The 27,871-nt window shown below is 42.3% G+C and overlaps 1 protein-coding gene and 1 long non-coding RNA gene across 2 annotated transcripts in view; one reads left to right on the top strand and one right to left on the bottom strand.

The window, feature by feature from the left end:
- LOC141052024 (uncharacterized) overlaps positions 1-23,783 on the top strand; it is a 24,706-nt gene extending 923 nt beyond the window's left edge. Inside the window, exons 2-3 of the long non-coding RNA XR_012220728.1 lie at positions 19,757-19,936; positions 23,653-23,783. This is a non-coding gene — a long non-coding RNA (uncharacterized lncRNA). The remainder of the gene's footprint in view (positions 1-19,756; positions 19,937-23,652) is intronic.
- On the bottom strand, positions 14,648-27,871 carry LOC141052023 (cytochrome P450 2G1-like). Its single transcript, XM_073549194.1, has 9 exons — positions 27,564-27,871; positions 23,834-23,990; positions 22,447-22,596; positions 21,867-22,027; positions 20,266-20,442; positions 19,234-19,375; positions 18,960-19,147; positions 15,837-15,978; positions 14,648-15,705 (listed from the first exon to the last, which is right to left on the bottom strand). Exons 1-9 carry the CDS (start codon positions 27,741-27,743, stop codon positions 15,524-15,526), a joined length of 1,479 nt encoding a protein of 492 aa, XP_073405295.1. The 5' UTR covers positions 27,744-27,871; the 3' UTR covers positions 14,648-15,523.

The raw sequence follows: 27,871 nt of genomic DNA, 5'->3' as shown, positions 1-27,871 counted from the left end.
GGCTGACGGGATGATGTGGGATATTAGTGGTAGTAGTCCGGTGGCTCTGGCTGATGGGATGATGTGGGTTATTAGGGGTAGTAGTCCGGTAGCTCTGGCTGACGGGATGATGTGGGATATTAGGGGTAGTAGTCCAGTGGCTCTGGCTGATGGGATGATGTGGGATATTAGGGGTAGTAGTCTGGTAGCTCTGGCTGACGGGATGATGTGGGATATTAGGGGTAGTAGTCCAGTGGCTCTGGCTGATGGGATGAAGGGATAATAGGGGTAGTAGTCCGGTAGCTCTGGCTGACGGGATGATGTGGGATATTAGGGGTAGTAGTCCGTTGGCTCTGGCTGACGGGATGATGTGGGATATTAGTGGTAGTTGTCCAGTGGCTCTGGCTGATGGGATGATCTGGGATATTAGGGGTAGTAGTCCGGTGGCTCTGGCTGACGGGATGATGTGGAATATTAGGGGTAGTAGTCCGGTGGCTCTGGCTGACGGAATGATGTGGGATATTAGGGGTAGTAGTCCGGTAGCTCTGGCTGACAGGTTGATGTGGGATATTAGTGGTAGTAGACTGGTAGCTCTGGCTGATGGGATGATCTGGGATATTAGGGGTAGTAGTCCGGTGGCTCTGGCTGACGGGATGATGTGGAATATTAGGGGTAGTAGTCCGGTGGCTCTGGCTGACGGAATGATGTGGAATATTAGGGGTAGTAGTCCGGTGGCTCTGGCTGATGGGATGATGTGGGATATTAGGGGTAGTAGTCTGGTAGCTCTGGCTGACGGGATGATGTGGGATATTAGGGGTAGTAGTCCAGTGGCTCTGGCTGATGGGATGATGTGGGATATTAGGGGTAGTAGTCTGGTAGCTCTGGCTGACGGGATGATGTGGGATATTAGGGGTAGTAGTCCGGTAGCTCTGGCTGACAGGTTGATGTGGGATATTAGTGGTAGTAGACTGGTAGCTCTGGCTGATGGGATGATCTGGGATATTAGGGGTAGTAGTCCGGTGGCTCTGGCTGACGGGATGATGTGGAATATTAGGGGTAGTAGTCCGGTGGCTCTGGCTGATGGGATGATGTGGGATATTAGGGGTAGTAGTCCGGTAGCTCTGGCTGACGGGATGATGTGGGATATTAGGGGTAGTAGTCCAGTGGCTCTGGCTGATGGGATGATGTGGGATATTAGGGGTAGTAGTCTGGTAGCTCTGGCTGACGGGACGATGTGGGATATTATGAGTAGTAGTCCGGTAGCTCTAGCTGATGGGATGATGTGGGACATTGGCGGTAGTGGTCTGGTGGCTCTGGCTGACAGGATGATGTGGGATATTAGGGGTAGTAGTCTGGTGGCTCTGATGATGGGATGATGTGGGATATTAGGGGTAGTAGTCCGGTAGCTCTGGCTGACGGGATGATGTGGGATATTAGGGGTAGTAGTCCGGTGGCTCTGGCTGACGGGATGATGTGGGATATTAGTGATAGTAGTCCGGTAGCTCTGGCTGACGGGATGATGTGGGATATTAGGGGTAGTAGTCCGGTGGCTCTGACTGACGGGATGATGTGGGATATTAGGGGTAGTAGTCCGGTAGCACTGGCTGACGGGATGATGTGGGATATTAGGGGTAGTAGTCCGGTGGCTCTGGCTGACGGGATGATGTGGGATATTAGGGGTAGTAGTCCGGTGGCTCTTGCTGACGGGATGATGTGGGATAATAGTGGTAGTAGTCCGGTAGCTCTGGCTGACGGGATGATGTGGGATATTAGGGGTAGTAGTCCGGTAGCACTGGCTGACGGGATGATGTGGGATATTAGGGGTAGTAGTCCGGTGGCTCTGGCTGACGGGATGATGTGGGATAATAGGGGTAGTAGTCCGGTAGCACTGGCTGACGGGATGATGTGGGATATTAGGGGTAGTAGTCCGGTGGCTCTGGCTGACGGGATGATGTGGGATATTAGGGGTAGTAGTCCGGTGGCTCTTGCTGACGGGATGATGTGGGATAATAGGGGTAGTAGTCCGGTAGCTCTGGCTGACGGGATGATGTGGGATATTAGGGGTAGTAGTCCGGTGGCTCTGGCTGACGGGATGATGTGGGATATTAGGGGTAGTAGTCCGGTGGCTCTGGCTGACGGGATGATGTGGGATAATAGGGGTAGTAGTCTGGTAGCTCTGGCTGATGGGATGATGTGGGATATTAGGGGTAGTAGTCCGGTGGCTCTGGCTGATGGGATGATGTGGGATATTATAGTGAATGTGGCTATGCGGAGTGGGTGGGGCTCTGCAATCAGCTTTATATATAGATATAATCATTATAATTTGTTATAACTAACCATAATTAGTTACTATGCCCGGGCATCGCCGGGCTCTTCAGCTAGTGTTTAATACTTATAACTTAGAAATGCACTAAAAAACGCATGTGTTTTTACCTGCAGATTTTCAGCATCTAATGCAAGTCTATGTGAAAAATCCACCCAAAGAACTCAGCGTACCCACAAGACACTGACATGTTGCAAATTTGAAACATACACCACAGGTCAGTTTATGCTGAGTAAAATAGTAGCATAGTGGGCAGGAGATTTCTATAAATCCCATCCACTTTTTTGGAACTTTAAGGCCATGTGCACACGTAGTGGATGGTGCTGCGGATTTTTCAGCGCGGATTTGGCAAAATCCGCAGGTGAAAAGACCTGCAGTTTATCTGCAGATTAGCCTGCAGTTTTCCCCAGCGGTTTCACACCTGTACAATGGAGCAGGTGTAAAACCGCTGTGTATTCGGCACAAAGAATTGACATGCTGCGGATTTGAAACCGCAGCAAATCCGCACGGAAAAATCTGCATCATGTGCACTGCGTTTTTTAATTTCCATTGAATACAATGGTACTGTACACAGCAAAATCTGCTGCCGATCCGCAGGGCCAAAAACGCTGCCGATCCGCAGCAGAATCCGCAACGTGTGCACACAGCCTTAGTCGCTGCATTTTGATGCAGTGAAAATATGCAGCAGCAAAAATTCATCATGGTAACGTAGCCTGAACATCCGGATGGGCCTCGTTCTATTCTGCAGTGTTTTTCAATAACGTCACTACATAGTAGACCTGCTGCACACATTGTACAGCCTCGATAGCAGGGATGTGACTGTCAAACACTGCTAGACTCCCTGCAAAGAAGGAAAACATGATTAATTATAATGTCTACCTTCTTGGTTGCTTACAACAAAAGTTCAAGGCACATGTGCATATTAACCTATATTGTTCATAGTATAAACTAAAATAGTCAAATGCACAATTATACAGAATTGGAAAAAAGGACAAATCAGAAATTTGAATTATATAACAGCGAAGAATCCGAAAAGCAAACGTCCAATAATTAAAATAGAAATTTTATTCATAAAATTAATAACATACAGAAAATGGTGGGAAACACATACCAAATGGAAAAGGGGCAAAACCTAGGAATCCATATAACACCACAATGAAGCATATGAATATAATGAATGAAAAATGGATTAATCAATATAAAAATGTGCAACTATACCTATAAAGTGCCAAAGTGCTTCAGAATATGCACAGAGTGTTAACCAGGTGAAAAAAATCAATTCACAAAAATATGAATAAATACAATAATTAAAGTGCCAATGCAGAAAAAAATTTTTCCTTATGTATATCCATAAAATGATCATATACATACATTTTGTGAAGTTTCACTTACAAAAAAAATAAATAAGGGCAAGAATATAATACTCAATATGTAAAGTGCAAATGCAAAAAAGGTGCCAAGATAAATGCATATACGAACATGTAAAGGCCTAATAGCCGCTTTGGATGCCTATTTTAAGATGTATTGCGCCACAAATAAGGTGATATGTGCTAGAAAAGTACAGGCATAATGGCCACTTTAAACACCTATTGAATATATGCTGCGCAGAAAAAATAGGTGATACATATTAAAACGTGCATACATAGGCATATAAGGTAAAGGCACAATGGCCGTTTTATGTGTCTATCTCAGTAGAATTATGCCCGAAACCAAAGCAGTATATGCAAAAGAAATGCCCAGCAAGTACCTGGTATTGGTGGTGAGGGATTCTTAGGATGCGCTCGACCCCGACGCGCGTTTTGGCGTCTGCCTTCGTCAGGGGGTGGCGTCATCCAGGAATGGGTAGGTATTTATGTAATGAGGCGCCAATGAGAGAGGGGACAGAGTGGTGTGATGCACGCCGCCGTCAGATGCCACCAGGAGATCCCGCCCCTCCGCCCCACGTGATCCCCGCAGCCGCAAATAAACATCACGATCACAGGGGACGTGGATGCGGCAGACTGAGATCCCTGGGATGCCGACGTCAGCGCGCATTCCTCCTGGCCCTCCATCATTGGTGGGTATGAGTCAGGTGACCAGAAGGTCCTGCGAGGTGAAAAGACAATCCAGATAAACAACCGTCATTGGTTAAATATAATCAGGTGACCAGAAGATCCTGCAGAATAAGCAGAATATCCTAATGAACAAACCTCATTGGTAGAATACTGTCAGGTGACCAGAAGGTCCTGACAGATACATGGGTAAGGAAGAAAAAAGGAAATAATAGAAAATATAATGAGATACTAGAAAAGTGCTAGAGGAAAAAACAAAAAAAATAAAAATATAAAAATAAAGAAAAAGAAGAAATAAGACTATAAGAAAAATAAAATAAATAAGTATAAATATATAGATATAAAAATAGAAACAAAAATAAAGTGTTGAGCAGGCACTGTGTATACAGCTGAGGAAGCACTGATCATGCTTCCTTCTCCAGACCCAGAAGAAATGATAGAACATGAGCTGTTGGGGCCTAGGAAGCCCAGACAGCTATGGTAGGCAAAGAAGAGACTGATGTTCTCTTGTGACTGGGGAAAATATACCAGTCTAACTTAAAAGGAAAATTATAAACAAAACAAATATGTTACAGTGCCCCTATAGGTTTTATTGAGAGTACGGTGTGCAAAATAAAAAAATAAATACAGTATATACTCGAGTATAAGCCGACCCGAGTATAAGCCGACCCCCCTAATTTTGCCACAAAAAACTGTTAAAACTTATTGACTCGAGTATAAGCCTAGGGTGGGAAATGCTCCATAGATTATTCCCCCATATGGTGTCCCCAGAAGAAGCTCCATAGATTATTCCCCCATATGCTGACCCCATAAGAAGCTCCTTAGATTATTCCCCCATATGCTGACCCCATAAGAAGCTCCTTAGATTTTTCCTCAATATGCTGACCCCATAAGGAGCTCCTTAGATTATTCCCTCTTATGCTGACCCCATAAGAAGCTCCTTAGATTATTCCCCCATGTGCTGCTGCTGCATGTAAAAATAAAAAAAATGACATACTCACCTCTCCGTCGCTGGGTGTCAGATACTCACCTGTCCTGCGTCCATAGCTGCTCACCGCTATCTGCCACGTCATCGGTCAGTGACGTTCAGACTGCAGGGGGCGCGGCGCACTAATCACGTCACCGCGCCCTCTGCTGTCTGAAGTCACTGACCGATGACAGACAGCAGCAAGCAGCCATGGACGCAGGACAGGTGAGTATCGCTATACTAACCCATCCTGACGCTGTCTCTTGAGCCCCCAGCTTCTCCGCGCTCTCTCTTCCTGCTTTTAGCAGTCATGTGATACCGCTCATTAAAACTCATGAATATGCTCATATTCATGAGTATGACCTGACCTGACACCCCCGCCCCCCCTCCCCCTCCGACCCCCCGGTGTATATGACTCGAATATAAGCCGAGAGGGGGACTTTCAGCCCAAAAAAATGGGCTGAAAATCTTGGCTTATATTCGAGTATATACGGTAAGTGAATAAAAAAGCATGATAAAAAATAAATAAAACAAAACAGAAAAATATTGCCAATAGGAAACATTGCTTTTAACCCCCATCCTAATTGGAAGAAAATATGTAGGGTGTATAAAATGTATTTGTACGGAAAGGAAAACAAAATTTAAAATGTTTTCAGAGGTCCAATGTGGTAGGCAAAAAAAAAAAGAATTAAAAACATGTGAAAAACATGTATTTTATATATATATATATATATATATATATATATATAGTAGGGGTTGTACTCACTCAGGTGTGTCAGGATGAAAACAGGAGGCGCGTTTCTTTGCAAGGTCCTTGCGGGTTTATTCACAGGAAGTCTCCTACCGCTCTGCACACAGACCCTGTGCTAAACAACAGCCTCGAATATGTAGGCTGTAACAACACCCATGGTAAGGTATGTGGGTAGCCAGACCTTGCCCATCTCTCATAGCTACCCGCAACCCCAACCCAGGTGCAGTAAATGACATCTTAGCGCTTACGTGCACTAAAGACAAATTCTCTGGGTTACATCACAGGGTGCAGCCATCCCTGTGACACATACCTCCCATAGATTACGTGGCCATTAGCCTCCTTGCAACATATATGTGTATATATACAGTATATATATATATATATATATATATATATAACTTGTTTTTTTTCCCCTAGGTTTCAGCTAAAAAAAAATATAAAAATGAGGCAAAAATAATTTTAATATTTGAAAGAGAACATTTTTTTTAGATCCATTAAGAGTGCACATACAAGAACACTTGAAAATGTGGCTGGTCATGAGCTAATTAATGTTTCCTAATGCGCAAGTACTGTTAAAATGACAGTGACATTGTAGGTGTAAGGGTCGGCCAGGACTATAGTCATGGCCAGAGACACTAAAAGCATCAGTGTCCTAGCCTTCCCGCACAGTAAATTGCAATCCACTGTTTGGCGTACCAGCGTCTCCAGGTTTGGGTCCCCCTGGGCGCTTCCCAAATGGCGATGGCCCCTCTCTGGGGTGACTCCTAGTAACTGAGACACAGTCCATAGTAAGTTGAATGGTTTCTTTACTGATAACTTCACAAAATATATGATATCCACAGTTGGCACATCGTACAATGCACATTCATCTTTTCTTGCTTCCTCAGCTCTCCCTACTTTGCTGATGCTTCTATACGGTACGTGCCCAGACCGGACTGTCTTAGGCTGCTTCTCAGCTTCATTCTGGCCTAACCTCGCCATGATGACAATTCCTTCTGCCTGTTTCGTCCCAGACTTGAAATCATCTGCCACCTGGTTTGGTTGCCTCTGGAAAAGCATCCAATCCATCTGTACTGCTCCCTGTGAAGTTTCAGCATCCTTCTGTTCCTCACTCCATCCAACTCCCACCCTAAAAGCATCCGTCCAGGCTATGAGTTGCCACATCTTCTCTCTACTGCACTGGCCCACTGTATTGATGTGGATAATTTGGACTGTCGCTGCTTAATGTTGCATGGCTGCTGAGCCGTCCTGGGGATGACCCCGTCTGAACTAACTTCCCTCCTCATCTAACTATAACTCCCGGCAGCCCCTCCTACACTTAACCCTATGCCACTAAGAGTTCTATATACTAGAGTGCCCCCTCTAGTGTCCAAAAGGAGCTCTACGCTTTCCTTATTCTATAAATGGCAAACCTTGAAGTGTAGTAAACATTATTATACTTATGTGCAGATAAAAACAACAATAACAATAAGACACAGAGACCAACAATGGTAATACCCAAAAAGGAGTAGCAGTACCATTCCATATGTGTGGTAATACATGTAAACATGTAGCAGTACCATTTACAAACAATAATAAATACAACATTGAACATTTTACTTAACCCCTTTACACTGGCACTGGGTAAAGAAATTGTTACAGTCAGCTAGCCCTGCAGTGGGGAGTAGATTTTGGGAGGAAGATGATAGTTCCTTCCTAGTTAGCAATTAATTGTGAAATGAAAAAAGTGAAGCCAGTTATAGCATGGACACTGAACAAGCCAGATATTGGATGTGTGTGCAAAGAGGAGATTTTTGATATAGCAAGCCCTATAACCGTACTAGATAAAAAGGCAGTATAAATCTTAATATCGTCAAAACATCCTGTATTCTGAGAAGTGGAACATACAAGGAAAGAGTCCTCAACTATAGAGGGGTACGGAAGACTAAGAAGGTACAGCTGTGGTTTGTGGGTAACCCTGAGACAGCACATTCGAAGTAAGGTTGAAGAGGCAATGTGTAGGCTGGACCTGAGAGTCTGAGTGAAAAACATCTGAAGGGAATAACATCACACACCCATAGAGGAACCCATGTCAGTGATACCTAAAGTCGCAACAGAACACCTCTGCTTAAGCAATTCTTATAGGTATATAATGTATACAATGCAATACTAGACACAGTAAACACAGCCATAAGTGGCACTGGTTCTGATAAAAGGTTCAGAACAACTGAGAAAGCACAACAGAAAAAAACAGATTGTCAAGACTCTGTTGTCGGGTGTCCTGGTATGAGGGGCTCCTTCCCTATCCTTAACGCAAGGGGAGCTCTAGCTCTCCATGTTCCCTTGATTACTTCTGATGGTGAAGACGCCGTACCTTGTCTTAACTCCTGAATCCGCCCTCAGTCTGTACCCTTCCCTCACTCAGCGAAGAAAGGAGTAGTAGTATACCAAAATACACCAACCAGATTAACAAGGTAATGCGAACAGGGGTAACGAAAAATACAAAACATACAACTATACTCACACATGCAACAGAGGAATGCACCGGGTAGTGTAGGTTGGAGTTAAACCAAAGTAGTAGAAGAAAGGGAATTATCACACACTCAAAACCTAGCAACAGTCACAGATAAATCCACCAAACCCCTTCTCCAATATTAACCACCAACAATCTCCAGCCATGCAGCATAAGCCAGCTATGACAGTGAGTGCTAGCCAGGACCCAGATTATATAGGAGATGGGAGTGGCTAACAGTGCACAGCTGAGACAGCAGTTCTCAATTGAGCATATTAATCCTTTTACTGCCAAAAGAAACTCACACCATTTAATATGAAGGTGAAGTGCTTCTAAGGCTAGTTTCACACTTGCTTTTTTTTGCAGCGCGTTTTTCCCGCAAAAAAACGCATTGAAAAAACGCATACAAAAGCATACAACTGCTGCGTTTTTTTCAAGCATTTTTATGAGCATGCATGAAAAAAACGCAGCGTTTTTATGCGTTTGTATGCGTTTTTAGTGCGTTTTTACCGCGTTTGCATTTTTTTCCAACATTAGGTGGCCCCTCACACTAACCCAAACCATGACTTTACTAACCCTAACCCTGACCCTAACCCTAACCCTGACCCTAACCCTTAACCAAATCATACTTAACCCAAACCCTAAACCCTAACTAACCCTAACCCTAACCCTAACCCTGACCCTAACCCTAACCCTAACCCTGACCCTAACCCTAACCCTAACCCTAACCCTAACCCTGACCCTAACCCTTAACAAAACCATACTTAACCCTAACCCTGACCCTAACCCTAACCCTAACCCTGACCATAACCCTAACCCTAACCCTGACCCTAACCCTAACCCTAACCCTGACCCTAACCCTTAACCAAACCATACTTAACCCTAATCCTGACCCTAACCCTGACCCTAACCCTTAACAAAACCATACTTGACCCTAACCCTAACCCTAACCCTAACCCTGACCCTGACCCTAACCCTAACCCTAACCCTGACCCTAACCCTTAACCAAACCATACTTAACCCTAATCCTGACCCTAACCCTAACCCTTAACAAAACCATAGTTAACCCTAACCCTAACCCTAACCCTGACCCTAACCCTAACCCTAACCCTAACCCTGACCCTAACCCTAACCCTGACCCTAACCCTTAACCAAACCATACTTAACCCTAATCCTGACCCTAACCCTGACCCTAACCCTTAACAAAACCATACTTAACCCTAACCCTGACCCTAACCCTAACCCTAACCCTGACCCTAACCCTTAACCAAACCATATTTAACCCTAATCCTGACCCTAACCCTGACCCTAACCCTTAACAAAACCATACTTAACCCTAACCCTGACCCTAACCCTAACCCTAACCCTAACCCTGACCCTAACCCTAACCCTAACCCTAACCCTGACCCTAACCCTTAACCAAACCATACTTAACCCTAATCCTGACCCTAACCCTGACCCTAACCCTTAACCAAACCATACTTAACCCTAACCCTGACCCAAACCCCAACCCTAACCCTGACCCTGACCCTAACCCTAACCCTAAACCCCCTTAACTAACCCTAACTCTAACCCAAACCCCTAAATTCCATGGTTAAAAAAAAAAAACGCATATGCAAAAAAACGCATACATGAGCATGCCAGTGCGCACATATGCGCATCCATAGGCTATAATGGCCATTTTTAGCGCAAAACGTGCGCATATGTGCGCATGCGCTTTTTTGCAGGGCCAAAAAATGCAACATGCTGCGTCTGGAAAATACAAACGCACACCCCAAAAAAACGCAGCGCATGAAAATCGCATACATGCGCTTACAAGCGCGCAGGTATGCGCACCCATGTTAAATATAGGGGAAAAAACGCATGCGCACATATGCGTTTTTTTCCAGCGCTAAAAAACGCAAATGTGAAACCAGCCTAATTAGTGCAAGAGTAGGAGAAATCAGATGCTGCGGTCTTCTGTCTCCTCTCTATCACGGTAAACCCGTGATACTGCTAACAAAAGAATTAACCCGACAGTTTCAAGAATGGCCATGAATTTTCTTCTCTAATATTTGGTTTATAAGAAACGTGAAAGAAATGTACCAGGGGAAGAGTCTTGAGGAGATCATTTGCATATTCCCAGTGTCTTCTGGGATAAGTGAAGAGTCTCCGCGAGCTCAACGATCACTGGGTTTTGGCCGTTGCAGCTGAAAAGAGGAAATCGGAAAAACCACGCGCCTGTCGGCGCGCGAATTTTGGCTCATCTTTCATCGTTTTTAAGAAATCTCAAGATGGAAGAGGCCAGGAGCCATTTGGTGAGCTGCATTTCTTGCTACATGTTCACAGATTTACCAGTGGAAAAGCCAAACTTCACATGCCACAAATGCAAGCTTGTGTCCCTGTTGGAGGAAAAGTTGCAAAATCTCGAAGAGAGGTTAGCTACGTTGAAGATCATTAAGGAAGGTGAAGAGTTCTTGGACAGAGCGGAATTATCTTCCAAAAGGTAGGGGAGAAAACAAGGGGAACTGCTACCTTGGATCTAATCCTTATAAACAGGGAGGAAATGGTTGAGGAGGTAAAAGTGGCTGGGACCCTAGGAGGTAGCGACCATGCTATTTTAGAATTTTGGATAACTAGAGGTGGAAGACCTGTGAAGACTCAGACGTCAAGGTTAGATTTCAGAAAGGCAGATTTTAAGGGATTCAGAAAGAGAATTGGAGGGATCCAATGGCTGGATATCCTTAAAGACAAAAATGTCCAGGAAGGATGGGAAATCTTGAAAAATGAAATTCTCAAAGCACAGTTGTTAACAATTCCGAAAAGAGGGAAGAATAGGAAGCATTTAAGGAAACCAGGATGGATGAACACAGAACTTAAGCACATGCTAAAAAGGAAGAAAAAAATGTTTATAAAATGGAAAGAGGGAGGCATATCTAAAGAAGAATATAATGCTGTCTGCAGAACCTGCAGGGCACAGATCAGATTATCTAAAGCTGAAAATGAATTGAGGCTTGCAAGAGATGTCAAAAGCAATAATAAAGGATTTTGGGGATATGTCAAAAGTAAAAGAAAAGTCAAAGATGCTATAGGATTTTTACAGGATGAAAATGATGAAATGGTAAGACAGGATGTTGAGAAGGCTGAACTTTTAAATTCCTATTTTGCATCTGTTTTCTCTCAGAAAGGAAATGTAACATCAACTGTTATTCACTGTCCTATTAAGGGAATAGAAGAATCCAGGATATCTATAAACAGAAAGATAGTGAGGAAATACTTAGCTAACCTAAATGAATTCAAGTCTCCAGGTCCAGATGAATTACACCCCAGAGTACTGAAGGAGATAGCAGAAGAAATTTTTGAACCCCTCTCCATAATCTTTGAAAATTCTTGGAGAACAGGAGAAGTGCCAGAAGACTGGAGAAGAGCAAATGTTGTTCCCATCTTCAAAAAGGGGAAGAAGGTGGACCCAGGCAACTATAGGCCGGTGAGTCTGACTTCTATACCAGGAAAGATCTTTGAACAAATTATTAAACAACATGTATGTCAATACCTGGATAAGAATGAAGTGATTAAACAGAGTCAGCATGGGTTTGTAACTAATAAGTCATGTCAGACTAACTTAATTTCCTTCTATGACGGTATCACTGATTGGGTGGATCAAGGAAATGCTGTAGATATAGTATATCTTGACTTCAGCAAAGCATTTGACAAAGTCTCTCATACAATCCTTATTGAAAAAATGACTAAGTATGGAATGGACAAGGCAACTGTTAGGTGGATTCATAACTGGCTTAGTGATCGGACCCAAAGAGTGGTCGTAAATGGCTGCACATCCAGTTGGAAGAATGTCTCAAGTGGGGTACAACAGGGCTCTGTCCTGGGCCCTGTATTGTTCAACATCTTTATCAACGATTTAGATGAAGGAATTGAGGGTAAACTGATTAAATTTGCTGATGACACAAAGCTAGGAGGGATAGCTAATACTAGAGAAGAGAGAGAGAGGATTCAAAAAGATTTAAATAAACTGGAGAAGTGGGCAGCAACTAACAGAATGGTTTTTAACAGGGAGAAATGCAAAGTACTACATCTGGGCAATAAAAATGAAAAAAGCATATATAGAATGGGAGGAATAGGGCTAAGTGACAGCACATGTGAAAAAGACTTGGGTATACTAATAGATCACAGACTGAATATGAGTCAACAGTGTGATGCAGCAGCAAAAAAGGCAAATGCAATTCAAGGATGTATTAACAAAAGCATACAGTCTAGATCACGTGAAGTCATTATTTCCCTCTACTCCTCTTTGGTCAGACCTCATCCGGAATATTGTGTCCAGTTTTGGGCACCACATTTTAAAAAAGACATCAACAAACTGGAGCAAGTTCAGAAAAGAGCGACCAGAATGGTGACCGGTCTGCAAACCCTGCCTTATGAGGAAAGGTTGCAGGATTTGGGAATGTTTAGTTTGCAAAAGAGAAGACTGAGAGGAGACTTAATAGCTGTCTACAAATATCTAAAGCGCTGTCACATTGTAGAAGGATCAACTTTATTCTCATTTGCACAAGGAAAGACTAGAAGCAATGGGATGAAACTGAATGGGAGGAGACACAGATTAGATATTAGAAAAAACTTTTTGACAGTTAGAGTGATCAATGAGTGGAACAGGCTGCCACGAGAAGTGGTGAGTTCTCATTCAATGGAAGTCTTCAAACAGAGGCTGGACAGACATCTGACTGGGATGATTTAGCGAATCCTGCTTTGAGCAGGGGGTTGGACCAGATGGCCCAGGAGGTCCCTTCCAACTCTACGATTCTATGTTTCTATGATTCTATGATTCTATGATTCCTCCATCTGTTAAATTGCACCTGTCACCTGTTTTGGCCGCTATAAGATGCGCCTGCTGCCTTTGAGGGCTTATTAACAGCATTCTATAATGCTGTAGATAAACCCCCTGTTCGACCTGCAACATAAGAAAAATAAGTTTTATTATTCTCACCTGGGGGGCGGTCAGGCCTGATGGGTGTTGCAGGTCCGGGTCTGGTGCTTCCCATCTTCTTGCGACGCCATCCTCCTTCTTGCTTCATAGATCCTGAGATCACACTTCTGCGCAGACGTACTTCTCTGCCCAGTTGAGGGCAGAGCAAAGTACTGCAGTGCGCAGGCACTGGGCCTCTCTGACCTTTCCCAGTGCCTGCGCCCTGCAGTACTTTGCTCTGCCCTCAACATAGCAGAGAAGTATGCCTGTGCAGAATTGCGATGCCAGGAACGAGGAAACAAACAGGAGGGCAGAGTCGCAAGAAGATGGGAGGTGCCAGACCCGGATCTGCGACACCCATCGGACCGGACCGCATCGGACCGCCCCCCAGGGTGAGTATAATAAAACGTATTTTTCTTATTTTTCAGGTCGGACCGGGGGCTTTATCTACAGCATTATAGAATGCTGTAGATAAACCCTGAAAGGCTGTGGCCGCATCTTATAGCGGCCTAAGCAGCTGACAGGTTCCCTTTAAATATCACATATTTTACCAAAATGTATACTTTGTATATAGCATTTTAAAAATATTTGCATTTAATATCTTGACTTAACAAAATCCTTGCTAAAAAGTTCTCTTGCTCCTATGTATCCCCTAACTGAACGCATCACTGTGGATTACCAATGTTTTCTTCACAGCATTTCGAAACTATACAGCACCATTTGACAGGTTAACAGTTGCAGGCTCTGCTCGTGGCTATAAGGTCTCCTTTACATGTCCATGTTTCGCGTTCATGTGGTATCTTTTTTTTTTATGGATAACACGCGTACTCATTATAACTTATGCTGCTATGCACATGTCCTTGTTTTTACATGGACCGTGTGTACATGCAAAACACTAGAAGATATGTCCATTTCTTTCCATTAGCATGGATGATAACAGCTAATACAAGTCTATTAGTCTGTGAGAACCACGTACAGTACACAGGTGGGATTCATGTGCGATTCATGTGCTGTACGTGTACTGCCGTGTTTAACATTGCAAAGTATAGAAGAAGCTTTATAATTTATTTCTTTTAAATCTAATTGTTTCTTTATCAATATTGGAAAAAAACTGATGACAACACTGACTGAAAAATTGTGTATTTTTCCTTTATTTTATTCAATCAAAGTATACAGATATTCAACCAACGTGTCTTGTAAACTGTAACACACTACACGTTTCGGACTACTCCATCATGGTGTAACCAAGAATACTTTCCCTTCCTTTTTAGAAATAATAAAATCCCAAAAAAGTCTCAAATGAGCATATACACTATAGTAAGTAAATAGTAATAATACAAGTGAATATCATTAAAGTTAACACTATTTTGATCATAAAAGTGTAAAAGCCATCACACCTTGAGAAGGTGCACCTAATCGGGACGGTCCTACTAAGTGCGTAGCTCCCCCTTTTTGAGATAGGAAGCCTTATACAATAGATGAAATGCTTATGGGCAGGTGTCTGAACAGTCGGACCCCAGTCCTGCTTTATCCCCATCTAAATTGAAGTTGACTGACACAAGGTGAGATTCTAAAGCTAGAGATAGGACCATCCTGATTGGGGTACACATGGTTGCAATTTGATGGCTTTTATGCTTTTTTATCACAAAAGTATTGACTAATAACTTTATGTTATTTACATATACATATATTATTACTATTTACTCAGCTCATGATATTGGAAGGTTCATTTGGAAGCATAAGTGTTATATTAAGGTCCAACGATTGCCTAGAATTGTCTAGACCAGAACATTGTAAGGAGGCATAACAACAGTAGATGTGGGTAAGGTCTTATACACTACAAGGATTTTGGTACAGAAAAGATTTTTAAAACAGAAATGTCAAAAACCAGGAATTATATCAGGTCCATAGAATTTATCAAATTATATGATTTATATTTTTGTTTCCCGATTTAAGAGAAACATGAAGGTTTTCGATTGAGCTACTAAAGTAGAGAGGACCTTCTCAGCGAGGGACAACAAACATCTCATATGATCGGGGTCTTGAGCCATTGGTATTGGGTTCAGGTGTAATGTCCAAGTGTTTTCTATCCACTGTGGGCTTTAATGTAAATTTTTGCAGTATTGTAGTTAAGAAGAGGAAGAGTTCCATGCGAGCCAGACCTTCTCCCATACACACGCGCTTTCCTAAGGAAGCATAACGATTATACACAATTAACCGTCATTGCATAAACACCTACACCTAAGTTTTGTCCACATTTACATGATAAATCTCCATCAAGATTTATGATATGGGATATAAGTAATAATTATAATACCTGCAGAAAATGGAATAAATGAATCATTTTTCTTAAAGCCACCATTGTTATCTAAAAAATGTCCAGGGTCAAACATATCGGGGCTTCTGAATTGTTTTGGGTCTTTAAGGATGGAGGTCAGGACTGGAAATAGCAAAGTTCCCTAAAAAGTAAAAGTATGAAATACGTGAACAAGCATAAAAAAATAATGGAAACAAATAAATCAGCCTTTGTTAATGAGTATGGTACATAGTGATTTCTGAGATTAGATTTTTTTTCAGAAACAACGCCACTTTTGTCCATGGACTGAATCAGGAATTGCAACTTAATGGTATATAATAAATTTGGCCATGCCGCAATATTATATAATAAAAATGCTCACAGTGGGAAATTTTAATCAGTCAACTGGAAAACATGCCGGTTGTGGTTGTGCTTTAAAACAAAATAATCACATGATCCTAAACATGAGACATCTATACAGCCAGTGAAGGTAAAAATTGCAAAAAAAATTGAAAATTTAGAATAATCTTAGAAGGATATCAAGTGGGAAAATCTGAGTCAATAAGGAAACAGTGAGCTGACCCACATTAGCAGCCTCAATCCCCCCATCCTCTTCATCTGACTGACAATACCCCATTAACTGTCCTGCCTCCTACTGCTGCTGAGATCTCCCACTGCTCAGTACAAGCTGCAGCTGTCAGTCCATCTGGGTGGGTAAAGTATGAATACATTTGAGTTAATGATCTTTTTCACTCCACAGTTGAACTTATCATTTTAATATTAGGATTATTGTGTAGATCCATTCTGTACACTCTCTGTATTAGGTTTATGAGATCTATTTAATAAACTTAGCATATTTTACAGTGAAATCTGGTGACAGATCCACTTTAAAAAAGCTTTCCTCCCATCAAATTGTAAGCAGGTTGTGGGATGCAGTGATGGATGGGAGGCAGAGCAAGGGTTAACAGATTTATTTACAGAGGAATACTCCACGTGGGGAGGTAAAGGGTTAAACAGAATAAATGACAAAAGATATGGAGAGATGAAGAACAAAGCAGCTCGGTAGCACTTGTATCAGGAAGTCCTTAATTCCTGCTATGTGCTCAATAGCGCTGGCAACGGCGGGCGCAGTGTCTTTTCCAGAATTATACCGTAGACGATGGTCCGTCTTGTGGTGGCAGTGGTCGGTCTCCGGTACTTTCCACTGCCCCTAGTCCATATATACTGCAGGTGGTTAAAAATGAATGGGTTACAGCCCTGTAGGAACCCAACGTGGCTCCTGGTGCAGTCAGATCACAAGTGTCAGGGCAACTATCTGCTGACAACGTAAGGGTGCAAGTGTCAGTTTAATACGTGGTCCCTTCTGGGCAGTGCATGTGCGGTATTCAAGGTCATGTAGTGTATTGCACCTAGTTCTCTCTGGCGGTCACTGGACACACACTGCACGTCTCGCTGTCCTTGGTCCCCGCTTTTGGTGGCGGGTGACGCTGATCTGGTTGGCGCTGGTGCTGGTGCTCCCGGACGGAGCACTACTCTCTGTGGCTGCTTCAACACCCGGCTCAGCTCAGCTCTGTGTGCATGGCTCTACAAGGCTCTGCTCTGCACGGCTCTGCTCTGCACAGCTCTGCTCTGCACAGCTTTCCTCTCCATGGCTCTCTCTTTCTGGATTACTGCTGAGCACACTGCTTCCCTCAGCACAGTAGTCCCTGCCCTTCTGATCATCTGCAGCCTACCTGTCGCAGCACCACTACTCTGTGCCAGGATGGGGAGTGGAGCGCACCACTCCCCTGCTTGTGCGCTGCTCTGCCCTGGCGCCAAACTGACCTTCTTCGCGTTCTTTCCCTTTTTCCTCTTCCGCCTACCTCTGACAGCAGAAAGCCCCTCTTCTCTAGAGCTTCCCCCAGGCAACAGGGAAAGGTCTGCCTCACTCAAACTTCCCCCCAGGAACAGTGGATGCAGCCTCTCTAGTTCCGGACCCAGCACGCAGGTACTCGCTGCCTCTTCGATCCCCTTACAAAAGTTTTATCCTCTTAATACCTTCTTAATATATTGCAGTCATCATATTTTCAGCACTCTGTTCATACAATTGCTCATTTCCCCTTTCTATTCACTAATTATTTTCCATTAGGTCAATGACATCACATGAATAAAAACTGACTAGCTGAATCCTTCTAAGCTTTATTTAGAAACAAGAGGTCAGTTTTCTATGCATAACTCATGAGTCAAAGCAAACATCTATGACTGTCATGATCCATTTTTGGATCGGTCAGATTCCGGATTCTCTGATATAAACTTTTTTCCTTTCAGGCCATTGGGGGTTAATATCAGTTTTTGCTCCCAGTGGCCGCTGGTGTTACTACATGTTTAGTCTGCTGGTGGCCCGCCTTCCTATATAAGGTCACCTGGTACACCAGCTGACTGTTGGTAATAGCAGGTCCTTTGCAAACCAACCTTTGAGAAGAGAAGAGCTATCTGGAGCAGTGCTTTTTTCAGCTTATCTGGAGCAGTGGTGATTCTGCTGAAAGCTGAGTTCGGGTGCCTTACTCTGCTGCCTCGGAGCATTGGCAGCAGACAAAGCTAAGTTGTTTGTTTTTCCCTGTCCATTTTCCCTTGTGTTGTATTAATGCAGCGGTGGGACCAGTGTCCGCACTTACCAATTCCCTAGGGATAGGTGCAGGGTGAGTGAGGACTGAGGTATCCTGGTCGGCGACGGTTTGAAAGAAGCCGTATAGGGACGTCAGGCTAGTTCAGGGACACAGACTCAGGAGAGTGCAGGAGGAGTCCCTTTCCCCTTTCCCTATTGCAGGTCCCACCATTGTAATTGTGTCCCCGGTTTCCCCTTGTCTGTCTTGGTTGTTTTAGTGACCGACTGATCGTTGGGTCGTGTCACACAGGGCCAAGTCACATCGTGACAATGGCAGGGGGAGACAGTAGCAGCTGGGTCAGGAGTTAAAGAGGGGAATGATAAATGCAGGGAAAAGAGACTTCCTGTTTCTACATTGAGCAAAGAAAAGAGAAGAATTATCTGGGTAGAAAGGCAAAATGTGCAATTATAAGTGCACAGTGCTGTATAATATGATGATTGCAATATATTAAGAGGATAACAACTTTGATGAGAGAGCTTCTTTTAGAAGATCAGCTTACCTTTGAAATATGGTAACCCCTGAATGTAGTATCTTTGCTTGCAGCATGAACCATTGCTACAGGGACAATATCTGCAAATCTTTGAATCTCATGAATCACAGCTTCGGTATACGGCATCTTACTCTTGTCTTCCATTGATGGAAACCGACTGTTGCCAATGACATGATCAATCTCCTTGTGTATCTTGTCTAATTACAGAAAAAGGAAATGTCATACACTATATCTATATATATTTATATATAATTTAGTTGTGTACTTTATCTTCGTTTATTACCCTGTATTTCTGGATATTTCATCAGTATGAGGAAGCCATATCTGACTGTCAAACTAACAGTCTCTGTTCCTGCAAAGAACAAGTCTATGACTGTTGCCTGCAGGTTCATCTCATGAAATTCTGAGTTTGGATTTTTTTCCTCCTGAAAACATATTTACATTTTAATTACAGAAGAACAAATTTGCTTCAAAATGACAGAAAAATTTGGTTTCACCAGAACTTGAGGTTTTGACATTTGGTTTTCTCAATTCAGGCTGCCATTGTGCTTGTTTCTTTCAATAGCCAGAAAGGGGTGAAATAATAATAAAAAAAAAATACTTCATCCCTCACATATCCTGGCACAGCAGGTCCCCACATGATCCCCTCTCTGTCTCCAATTAGTGTTCTCTTCAGTCTTCACTTATAGGTGCCTATGGTGCTGGCTCAAGTGACATAATGAAGGAGTACGGTGGATCTCTGGTGCTCTATAAAAACGTCCAACTTATTACAACGCGTTTCAGAGTAGAACCTACTCCTTTCACAGGCATAAATACATCGTGGGGTGATGCATGTCAAGACGTTGCATAAGGCCTACTGATTACCAGAGATGCCAAGGAGTGAAGAAGACTGAGAACAGAAGAGCGGACAGAAGCTGGAGGGAGGAAGTGAGTCGGCAGAGGACCAGGCGGCGAGTTGTGGTGCCAGAACGTGTGAGGGGTGTGAGGTGAGTATAATTTTTTTTAACCTCTCTGTTTATTATGCTCGGAGGTCTGGAGAGACCTCAGATTATTAAAAAATATATTTTAACGAGCAATATTTTTTAGTCATTGAATACATTTAGTGCCAATCTAATTTCCCAGGAGAAGTTGAGCAAATCTGGTGAATCAAATTTCATAAGATTCACTCAACTCTAACATTAGCTTAATAATAATAAATGACATCCTTCACCACTGATAAAAGTAACAAGAGTATAAATGGAAACCAGAAACAGTGGACCCAACCATTCTACAAAACGTTAAGCTGGTACTTTAAATTTCCTATGCACAATCTCACCTCTTTCATCCTCATGAGGAAGCAATCTATAAAATCCCGAGGACAATTTTCATCCAAAGTGTCCTGATGGGCCTTCATTTCATCCGTCACAAATCCTTTTAACTTTTCCATACTTTGAAAGAGTGTCTGGTGAGGGCCAGGAATACGGGCCATCAGTTTTGGAAATAGGCTAAGAAGCTAAATATAAAAAATAAAAAAACAAGGTTACAATTACAATGTGAAAAAAATTATTGACCATATTTCAAATTGAATTCAAATGTCATGTCTAAATTATTAGGCAGATTATTCATTAGATTATTGCTGCCTTATAGCTTCTCAAAATATTGTTTTCCTGAAATATGCCTGCCTAGGCTCCAATTTTTTTTTCTTCTGAATTGCTTATATTAAAAACTCCAAATTGAACAATATTTATCTCATATTGACACCTTAGTAAGTGGCCTGAAGAAAATCTTCCATAGCAGCCCAATGCTCATTGAAAATGTCTGGATAGGTAATATCATCAGACCCTATTGTCCGACTGGCCAGCATAAGGCAAGAATGGAAACTTTTTATTTTTATTATTACCTCTCTTCTTTGTACACTAATAATATGCAAAGTCTTCTATAATCCGCATCATGGAGATATTCAATTTGAACAGGCTTTAGAATAGAATTGGACCTACAGTATATAGATGGTACAGCAGTATCACCAATACTGGGGCCCCTGGCAGATTTTTTCCCAAACACCCCCACTATGACAGGAAATAATTTAATGACAGCAAATAAAAGACCCCTCCTTGCTATTTACTTTAGTTTCTTCCAATCTCTTAGGGTCTGGTAGGAGATGTTTTTTGCAGGTGTGTGGTTAAGGTAGGGACAGTCTGTTTTTTCCGGCAATGCCTGTTGGATGCTGTAGATAGAAGTGACTCCTGTGTTCAGTCATGTTACTCTGTTTGTTGTGGGCAAAAGTCATTAAAGGGAATCTGTCAGTAGGTTCAACCCCAAATGATACCCTGATATCCACATTATAATGTCTTATTCCAGAGAAATCCATGTTTGTTCTTTATATGTAAATGAGATGTTAAGATCTATGGGCTGGACATAGATCTTCTTGAGAATCTGCCTCCAGAGTTAATTTTAAATGAAAGGGAGTGATACCAGTGTGAGACATGTAATGAATGACACTTTGCTCTTCTGATCTCAGTGCATATCTGTGCATGTTTACTACAAACACGGTACAGCAGAAGTGAACTTTGTCTCATTACAAACACTTTGCAGCTGCAGTTGCCATCTCAAAGTGCCTCAGGCAGCCAGTGTGGGAGTAGGGGCAGCGCATCAGAGCTGACAGCAGTGTGAGAGGGCAACTACAAATGCATTTGTAATGAGGCATAATTCAGTTCTGCTGTGCTGTGTTAGTTCTGATTGCAGAACTCTGTGTGATTATGAGAGCAGAGTAATATCAATGACATTATGAAGTTTAGTGGAAAATCAAATTACAGGTAAGTCTAATTATGATCTATGGGAAAAAGATACATAAAAAAGCTGAAAAGAAGTGATTACAAAACATACAACCTGGGGTTTAGATTATGTTTTGTACCATTCAAGAATTTTTTCATCACTTACCTGTCCCCAACGGCTGTTGAGCAGCTTATCAAAGGCTTGAATATATGATAGGAGAGACATAAATTTATTGTCTTCATATTCAAATCTCACACCAAACACAACGGAGCAAATAACATTAGAAACACCAAGTCTTAATAAATACGTTGGATCAATTGGGGTGCCTGTAATAAATTATTTAGAAAGAGTCAGTGACTATATAAATACTTCATCATCTTGAATTTGTTACAGAAATTAATCTAAAGTTGTACAGTATTTGAATTCATAATATGCATTATTCGTCTGATTTTCAAATCTGCCATAAACTCCGGGCACAGAATCAAAAAGATTATCAATTAATTGGTCAGTGAGGTGCTGGGTGCTAGACCTCAATCATTTAGATATTAATAATCTAGTCTACTGTTAAGTCAGTCATTAATATAATTCTAGTGGTAAACCCATTAAATATTCCTTTTCCAACATGGGCAGTCAACTGTTGCAAAAAAAATCCCTACCCTAATGATAACCCAACCTTGTTTATTACAGCTGTCTAAGTATCATTGATGTTCAATTGTTGTTTACATCATTTCTAATCATCACCTACCTATTATTTTCATAAATCTCTCTGTAAGACACCGGGCTTCTTCTTGGATTCTCTCTTCAATGCTCCTTTTTCCCATTCCAAAATTTCTCAAAGTCATAAGAGAAAATCGACGAAGAGTCTTCCATCTTTCTCCATTGCTCATAATGATCCCTAAAAGTTTAGTATTAGAAGAAATTAAAATTTATTTCATACTCAGCCATTGAAATGCTTCTACTATTACTAATAGTGATTTCTCTATGACAGAAATACCCTACGAGAAAAAACCTATGGTAATTTGAAGCTTCAGAAGCCTTTTCTATCATTTTCTATCTTTATACCGCTATCTTATGATACAGAAGTACATTCTGGGACCCTTCAGGCTGCAGTGCTCAGTTATGACATCTAATTCTATAATCTCTATAGCTACACGCCCAAAAATCTATTTTGATAGCCAAATAAAGCACAACATGTGAGTGAAACATTACATTTTTATTGCATGTCGGATCTTTCCAGGCCACAAGTGGTGGACTCAATCTCAATACATGACCTTCACATAAATCAGACGAAAGTCAGCCAAAATCACCAATTTCAGTGGGAAAGCCAACTGCATTTGAGCGTGGACCCCCTGAATCTCCCCTAACAGATAACGTTGGAGAAGAGATGGATCAGTCAGTTGGAATTTCAATTTCCAATCCTTTTTGTTTTCAAGGGATATGTCACTACCAGAGGTGTCGTGCATCTGTTCTGTTCCGGCAAACCAGAAGCAGCATGATTCAGAGCCGAACTGCAAGATCCCCATGTACACACATGGGAGAGACAAGTGAATCAACTGGAAGATGTCCACAGACCACACTGGACTAGTCATGTATCTTCCTATACCTCCTAGTTCTTCAAACTATGTTTTTTTCTGACATGTCAAAGTATTTCAGAGTGAAAAGATGCTAGGCTGCAATTGTAAAGCCAGGTTCTGATTTGTAGTGCCCATGGTTTGGGCAAAATGCATCTAGTGACAGGTTCCCTTTAATGTCACCTGTGCAGTGCCCACTTCAGGGTAAATGGACTTTTCCCAGCAAACAAGGCTGATCACTCCAGCTTCTTTTTATAGAAGGTTCACATGTGTCTTCATATTGTGGCACTATAGACTAGCAAGTGCAAATCCATTGTGATCAATGTTCCAAAAAAGAAAAATGTATAGTCATATGGCAACTAAGATTTTTTCATTTGCAGTAGAAGAAAGAAGAACTCTGGTTGAAGGAACAGAGATCACCAGAGAAGTCCTAGGTGTCCGGGAGCCTTGGAGAAAGTATTCAGATATAAGGATAAGGAATTTTTAGAACTCTGTTTTTGTATAAAAATAATATGAGTGTGAAATAAACTTATTTAGAAAGGTATAGACTTTAAATCTTACCATAATCCTTAAAACCTGGTATTTCGATTTCTGCTCTACTACTGAACTCATCATCATGGTCAACCAGTGCCTCCTTCACAGCATCATAGCCAATCAGTATGACTGCACTTTGGCTGGAAAAGTAGATGGTATACACAGGTCCATATTTCTCACTCAGCTACAATGGAATATAAAAATTGGTATTTGGCATGAGTATTTATTATTTGGTATTCATGTTGTAAAAGCTTGTAGACTAGAATTTTAAATAATATTTTGTGCAAAGGAAAGGCTAAGACCATGGTAGGAAGAGATGTAGGTGAAAGACTAGGAAGTCATTGTGAAAAGGAGCAATGTGAAATTTAAAATATAATAATAAAACCAATTTTTTTACTTAATTTTTTTTTTACCAGCAATCTCCGTTTCCAGTGAGATTTTCAGCAGAAACCTCAATATGGCTGACAACTGGATTCCCAATATATTGTTCAGAATCAGAAGAACCTGTAGTCCTAGCCATTCAACGTTTTAGTGGCATATTCAATAGCAACCACAGTATCAATTGACCTTAACAAAGAGTACTATTGCAGGATAGTTTTCCATACCTTATATCTCTCCACAAATAAACAAGACCTGAAGGAAATAAGGGGAAGTCTATGTATTTATTGAGAAAAGTGCAAAAAGCAAGTGTTATTGTTACGCTCCTAGGTGGCAAACTGGTACGTGGACCCACTGAACCATAGACCAAACTTACCCTGGAGGAGCGTGACTAAGCAGCTACTTTGGTGATCGCTGGAACCTCTAGTGGTAAGGTCAGACTTGTGCTGCCAGGTGCCACTCCAGGGTGTCGTCCGTCAGTAGCTACTGACACCAAAGGGCAGAGACGTTAGTTCAGATTCTCAATAGGGCAAGACAGACACTTGGGACAAGTTCAGTCTGTGCAGACAGGATTTCCACGGGGACAGGTTCAGAACATGCAGTCTCCGGATAGCAGACAGGACGCCCACAGGACAGGTTCAGTTTGTGCCAACAGGATGGCTACAGGGACAAGTATAGACACACTGGTCTCAGGAAACAGTTCAGGCACCGCCAATGTGGTTTCAGTATCAGGGTTCAGGCCTGGGTACTCAGCCCCCAAAGTGCCAGTCAAGGACAAACTATACTGGACTAATGGTACACAAGATACAGGAACCATTTACACAGACTAAGGACAGGGAACCTGACAATATACAGTTGCACACACTAGCCACCTAACACTAAACTATAGTGGTCGCTCAGGCATCTCCCAATAGGGTAGGGTGCCTTTTATACAAATGTCTCTCAGGAATTGGCTAGGAGACACCTTGGAAGTAAGAACTTTAACTAAGTGCCACCCAGCTATTAGTTGGGAGCACTTAGCTAATGCGCATGCTGCCCCTTTAAGAACAGGGACATGCACGCGTGCACTAAGCATGCCACTGGTACACAGCACGGCATGCACAGGATACTTCAGGAGGTGGCAGGAGCACATCGGGGGACTACTACGCCGAAGGCCAGGGCAGTGAGTAAGCCAGTGTCCCTGCATGGATGGGGAACAGAACACCATGAAGGGGAGCTGGCACTAGCCTACAGATACTCACCTATTCTGGTTCCAAATTTAGGTGCTGCTGCCTCCTTTCATTTGCTGTATCAGCTCTTCATGTCCTATCCACTGCACACCTCCAGCATCATGATTTTAGGGCTTAAAGGCCCGTCACACTAAGTGATATCGCTAGCAATATTGCTATAATGTTACTGGTTTTGTGACGCAGCAGCGATATTGCTATGTGTGATACTTACCTCTAACCGGCTCCCCCGCTGGTTATCGCTGATTGCGCGAGAACGGCCTGGGCCGTTTCTCGTCGTCAGCTTCCGGCTGTGGCGACGAGCGACGCGTGGACGCGGGCGGGAGGATGTCTTCATCGCCTCGTCTGACAGGTAAGTAGCGACTGCCAACTGCTGCTGTGTCGCTGGTGAGATCTGCCTGTTTGGCAGCTCACTAGCGACCACTTAGCGATGCACCAGCGATCCTGACCGAGTCATATCATTGCCGGGATCGCTGGTGCATCGCTAAGTGTGACAGTACCTTTAGGCCTGGTTCACACTTCAGTTGTTTGACGTCAGTCAAAATGAGAGAGAGATTGTTTATGGGTTTTGGGGTTAAATTACAGGCGTCCATTATGTCACATGGCAGTTAGCGACGGATCCGTTGCTATCCACCATTTCAATGCAGGCAAAAAACGTTACATTGTCTGTCCATTCAAGACAGTGGATGCCAAAATTTTAACGGATCCGTCAAAAAATGGATGCAACGGATGACCATCCGTCGCAATCCGTCACTAATGTAAGTCTATGGGAAAAAAATGGATCCGCCAAAAAAAATGGTGGATCCGTTTTTTTCTAAAAATGGTGGATTTTGACTGACGTCAAACAACTGAAGTGTGAAACAGGCCTTATAGGCTAGGTTAAGGGTTGATCACCAAGTGAGACTTCAAGTAGTTGACATCCATGCCAATCCTTACAATACTTTGCCACCTGTCCCTAGAACTTCATTGCAAACTCAGGTTTAGTAGACAGTTCCAGTTTGCTGAATCCACTCTGTTATTTCACCAAAGATAGCCTCCAGATCTACTCAACTTTGCTGTTCTGCCATGGTGACACTCCTGACAAACTCAACAATACTACACTGCTTGGCTCTGGTACTTCACTGCAGTGTGCATCCTTATATACCAAGCTCAGCTACACAATTATGCTCTGTTTTATTGCAACAGTGTGCTTACTGATATATCCAGCTCTGCTATCTCATTTGGCTGTGCAGCATTGCCACAACTTGCCTCCTACCATACCCACGCCTGATACATCACATGTGGGAAAAACAAACTGACCAGCAAGATGAGGATGAGTTAAACTGCCTTTCTCCTTGTGATCGTCATTCTGGTAACAATTCTGCACTCACAAATAATATCTTGTTCTTGTAATAATCCTCATCTACTATGCTTCCTTATGTTTTCATCCTGCACTTCCTGTATTGCATCATTGTTTCACCCTTTGTCTGCCAATAAACATGCATTTGGTCGTCCGTTAGTGAAAAAAACCAAAATTACACGTGTCCTAGTTAAATAGAATCGAACCTGTTGCGGATCTAAAAAAAATGATAAGTTTCCAATCCTAGTTCACGAGTCATACTTCTTCACTTTCAATGCTGCCAAACTGTTCCTGCTCCCCAAATAAAGGGATAATTTTTGGATGCCTTATGAAAAAAATTCTTCATTTATCAAAGAAAAATGCTCTTGACATTCCTCAAACAAGGATATTTTTTGCATCGTCCCATGTGAAAAAGATTCAGCTTCTTTCATTTGCACTCCCTGTGTATAAACATCAGAAAGTCAGACACCAGTCCCCCAAAACAGATATTTTTTTTGGACCATAATATTGCAGTGTGTTGTCTAATAGGCTATTCGTTACCAACCAAGTTCCCTCAGCCAGATAGGTTGAGGTCATTTGGACGCTAATAATGTTTGCATTAAGGATCTCAAAAGGGTTTTAATAAAGCCCTAGAAGACCTCAGAGTGTTATACATGTATTTTCATAGCAATTAGAAGCATTCCAGAGTTGTGATTCGCGGTATAGAAATTAAATCAACTTTTTGGGGGAAATTTTGCAAAGTTAGCGAATTTGAGTTTTAAATTATTCTCTCAACTCTATGGGCATGCTTACAATAGTTAAAAAAAATACATACCTTAACTAAAGTCTGTGGTAGATCAGACGTGCCAATCTGCAGCATGTTCCCCAGGAGAGGTAAAGGTGTTGGTCCTGGAGGCAGATTCTTCTGTTTCATTCTATTCCTCCATTTAATAAGATATATCAGGATAGTGACTCCAATAGTTACCAATAGCGTAGCAGTAATATTCACTGCCATCCTACCGTTACCCAAACGTGCACAATGTATGGATATTTAATCCTGATAAGAAAAAGCTGAGACAGGGAACATCATAAACAACATGTGATTCCTACGGAAGGGTTGGGCGAGTATAGGTTAAGTGTAGG

Source organism: Dendrobates tinctorius, unplaced genomic scaffold (genome assembly GCF_039654945.1).
Source record: "Dendrobates tinctorius isolate UK_male_01 unplaced genomic scaffold, ASM3965494v1 ptg000158l, whole genome shotgun sequence".
In the NCBI taxonomy this organism is placed as follows: domain Eukaryota; kingdom Metazoa; phylum Chordata; class Amphibia; order Anura; family Dendrobatidae; genus Dendrobates; species Dendrobates tinctorius.
This window is presented reverse-complemented; position numbering and strand designations above follow the sequence as displayed.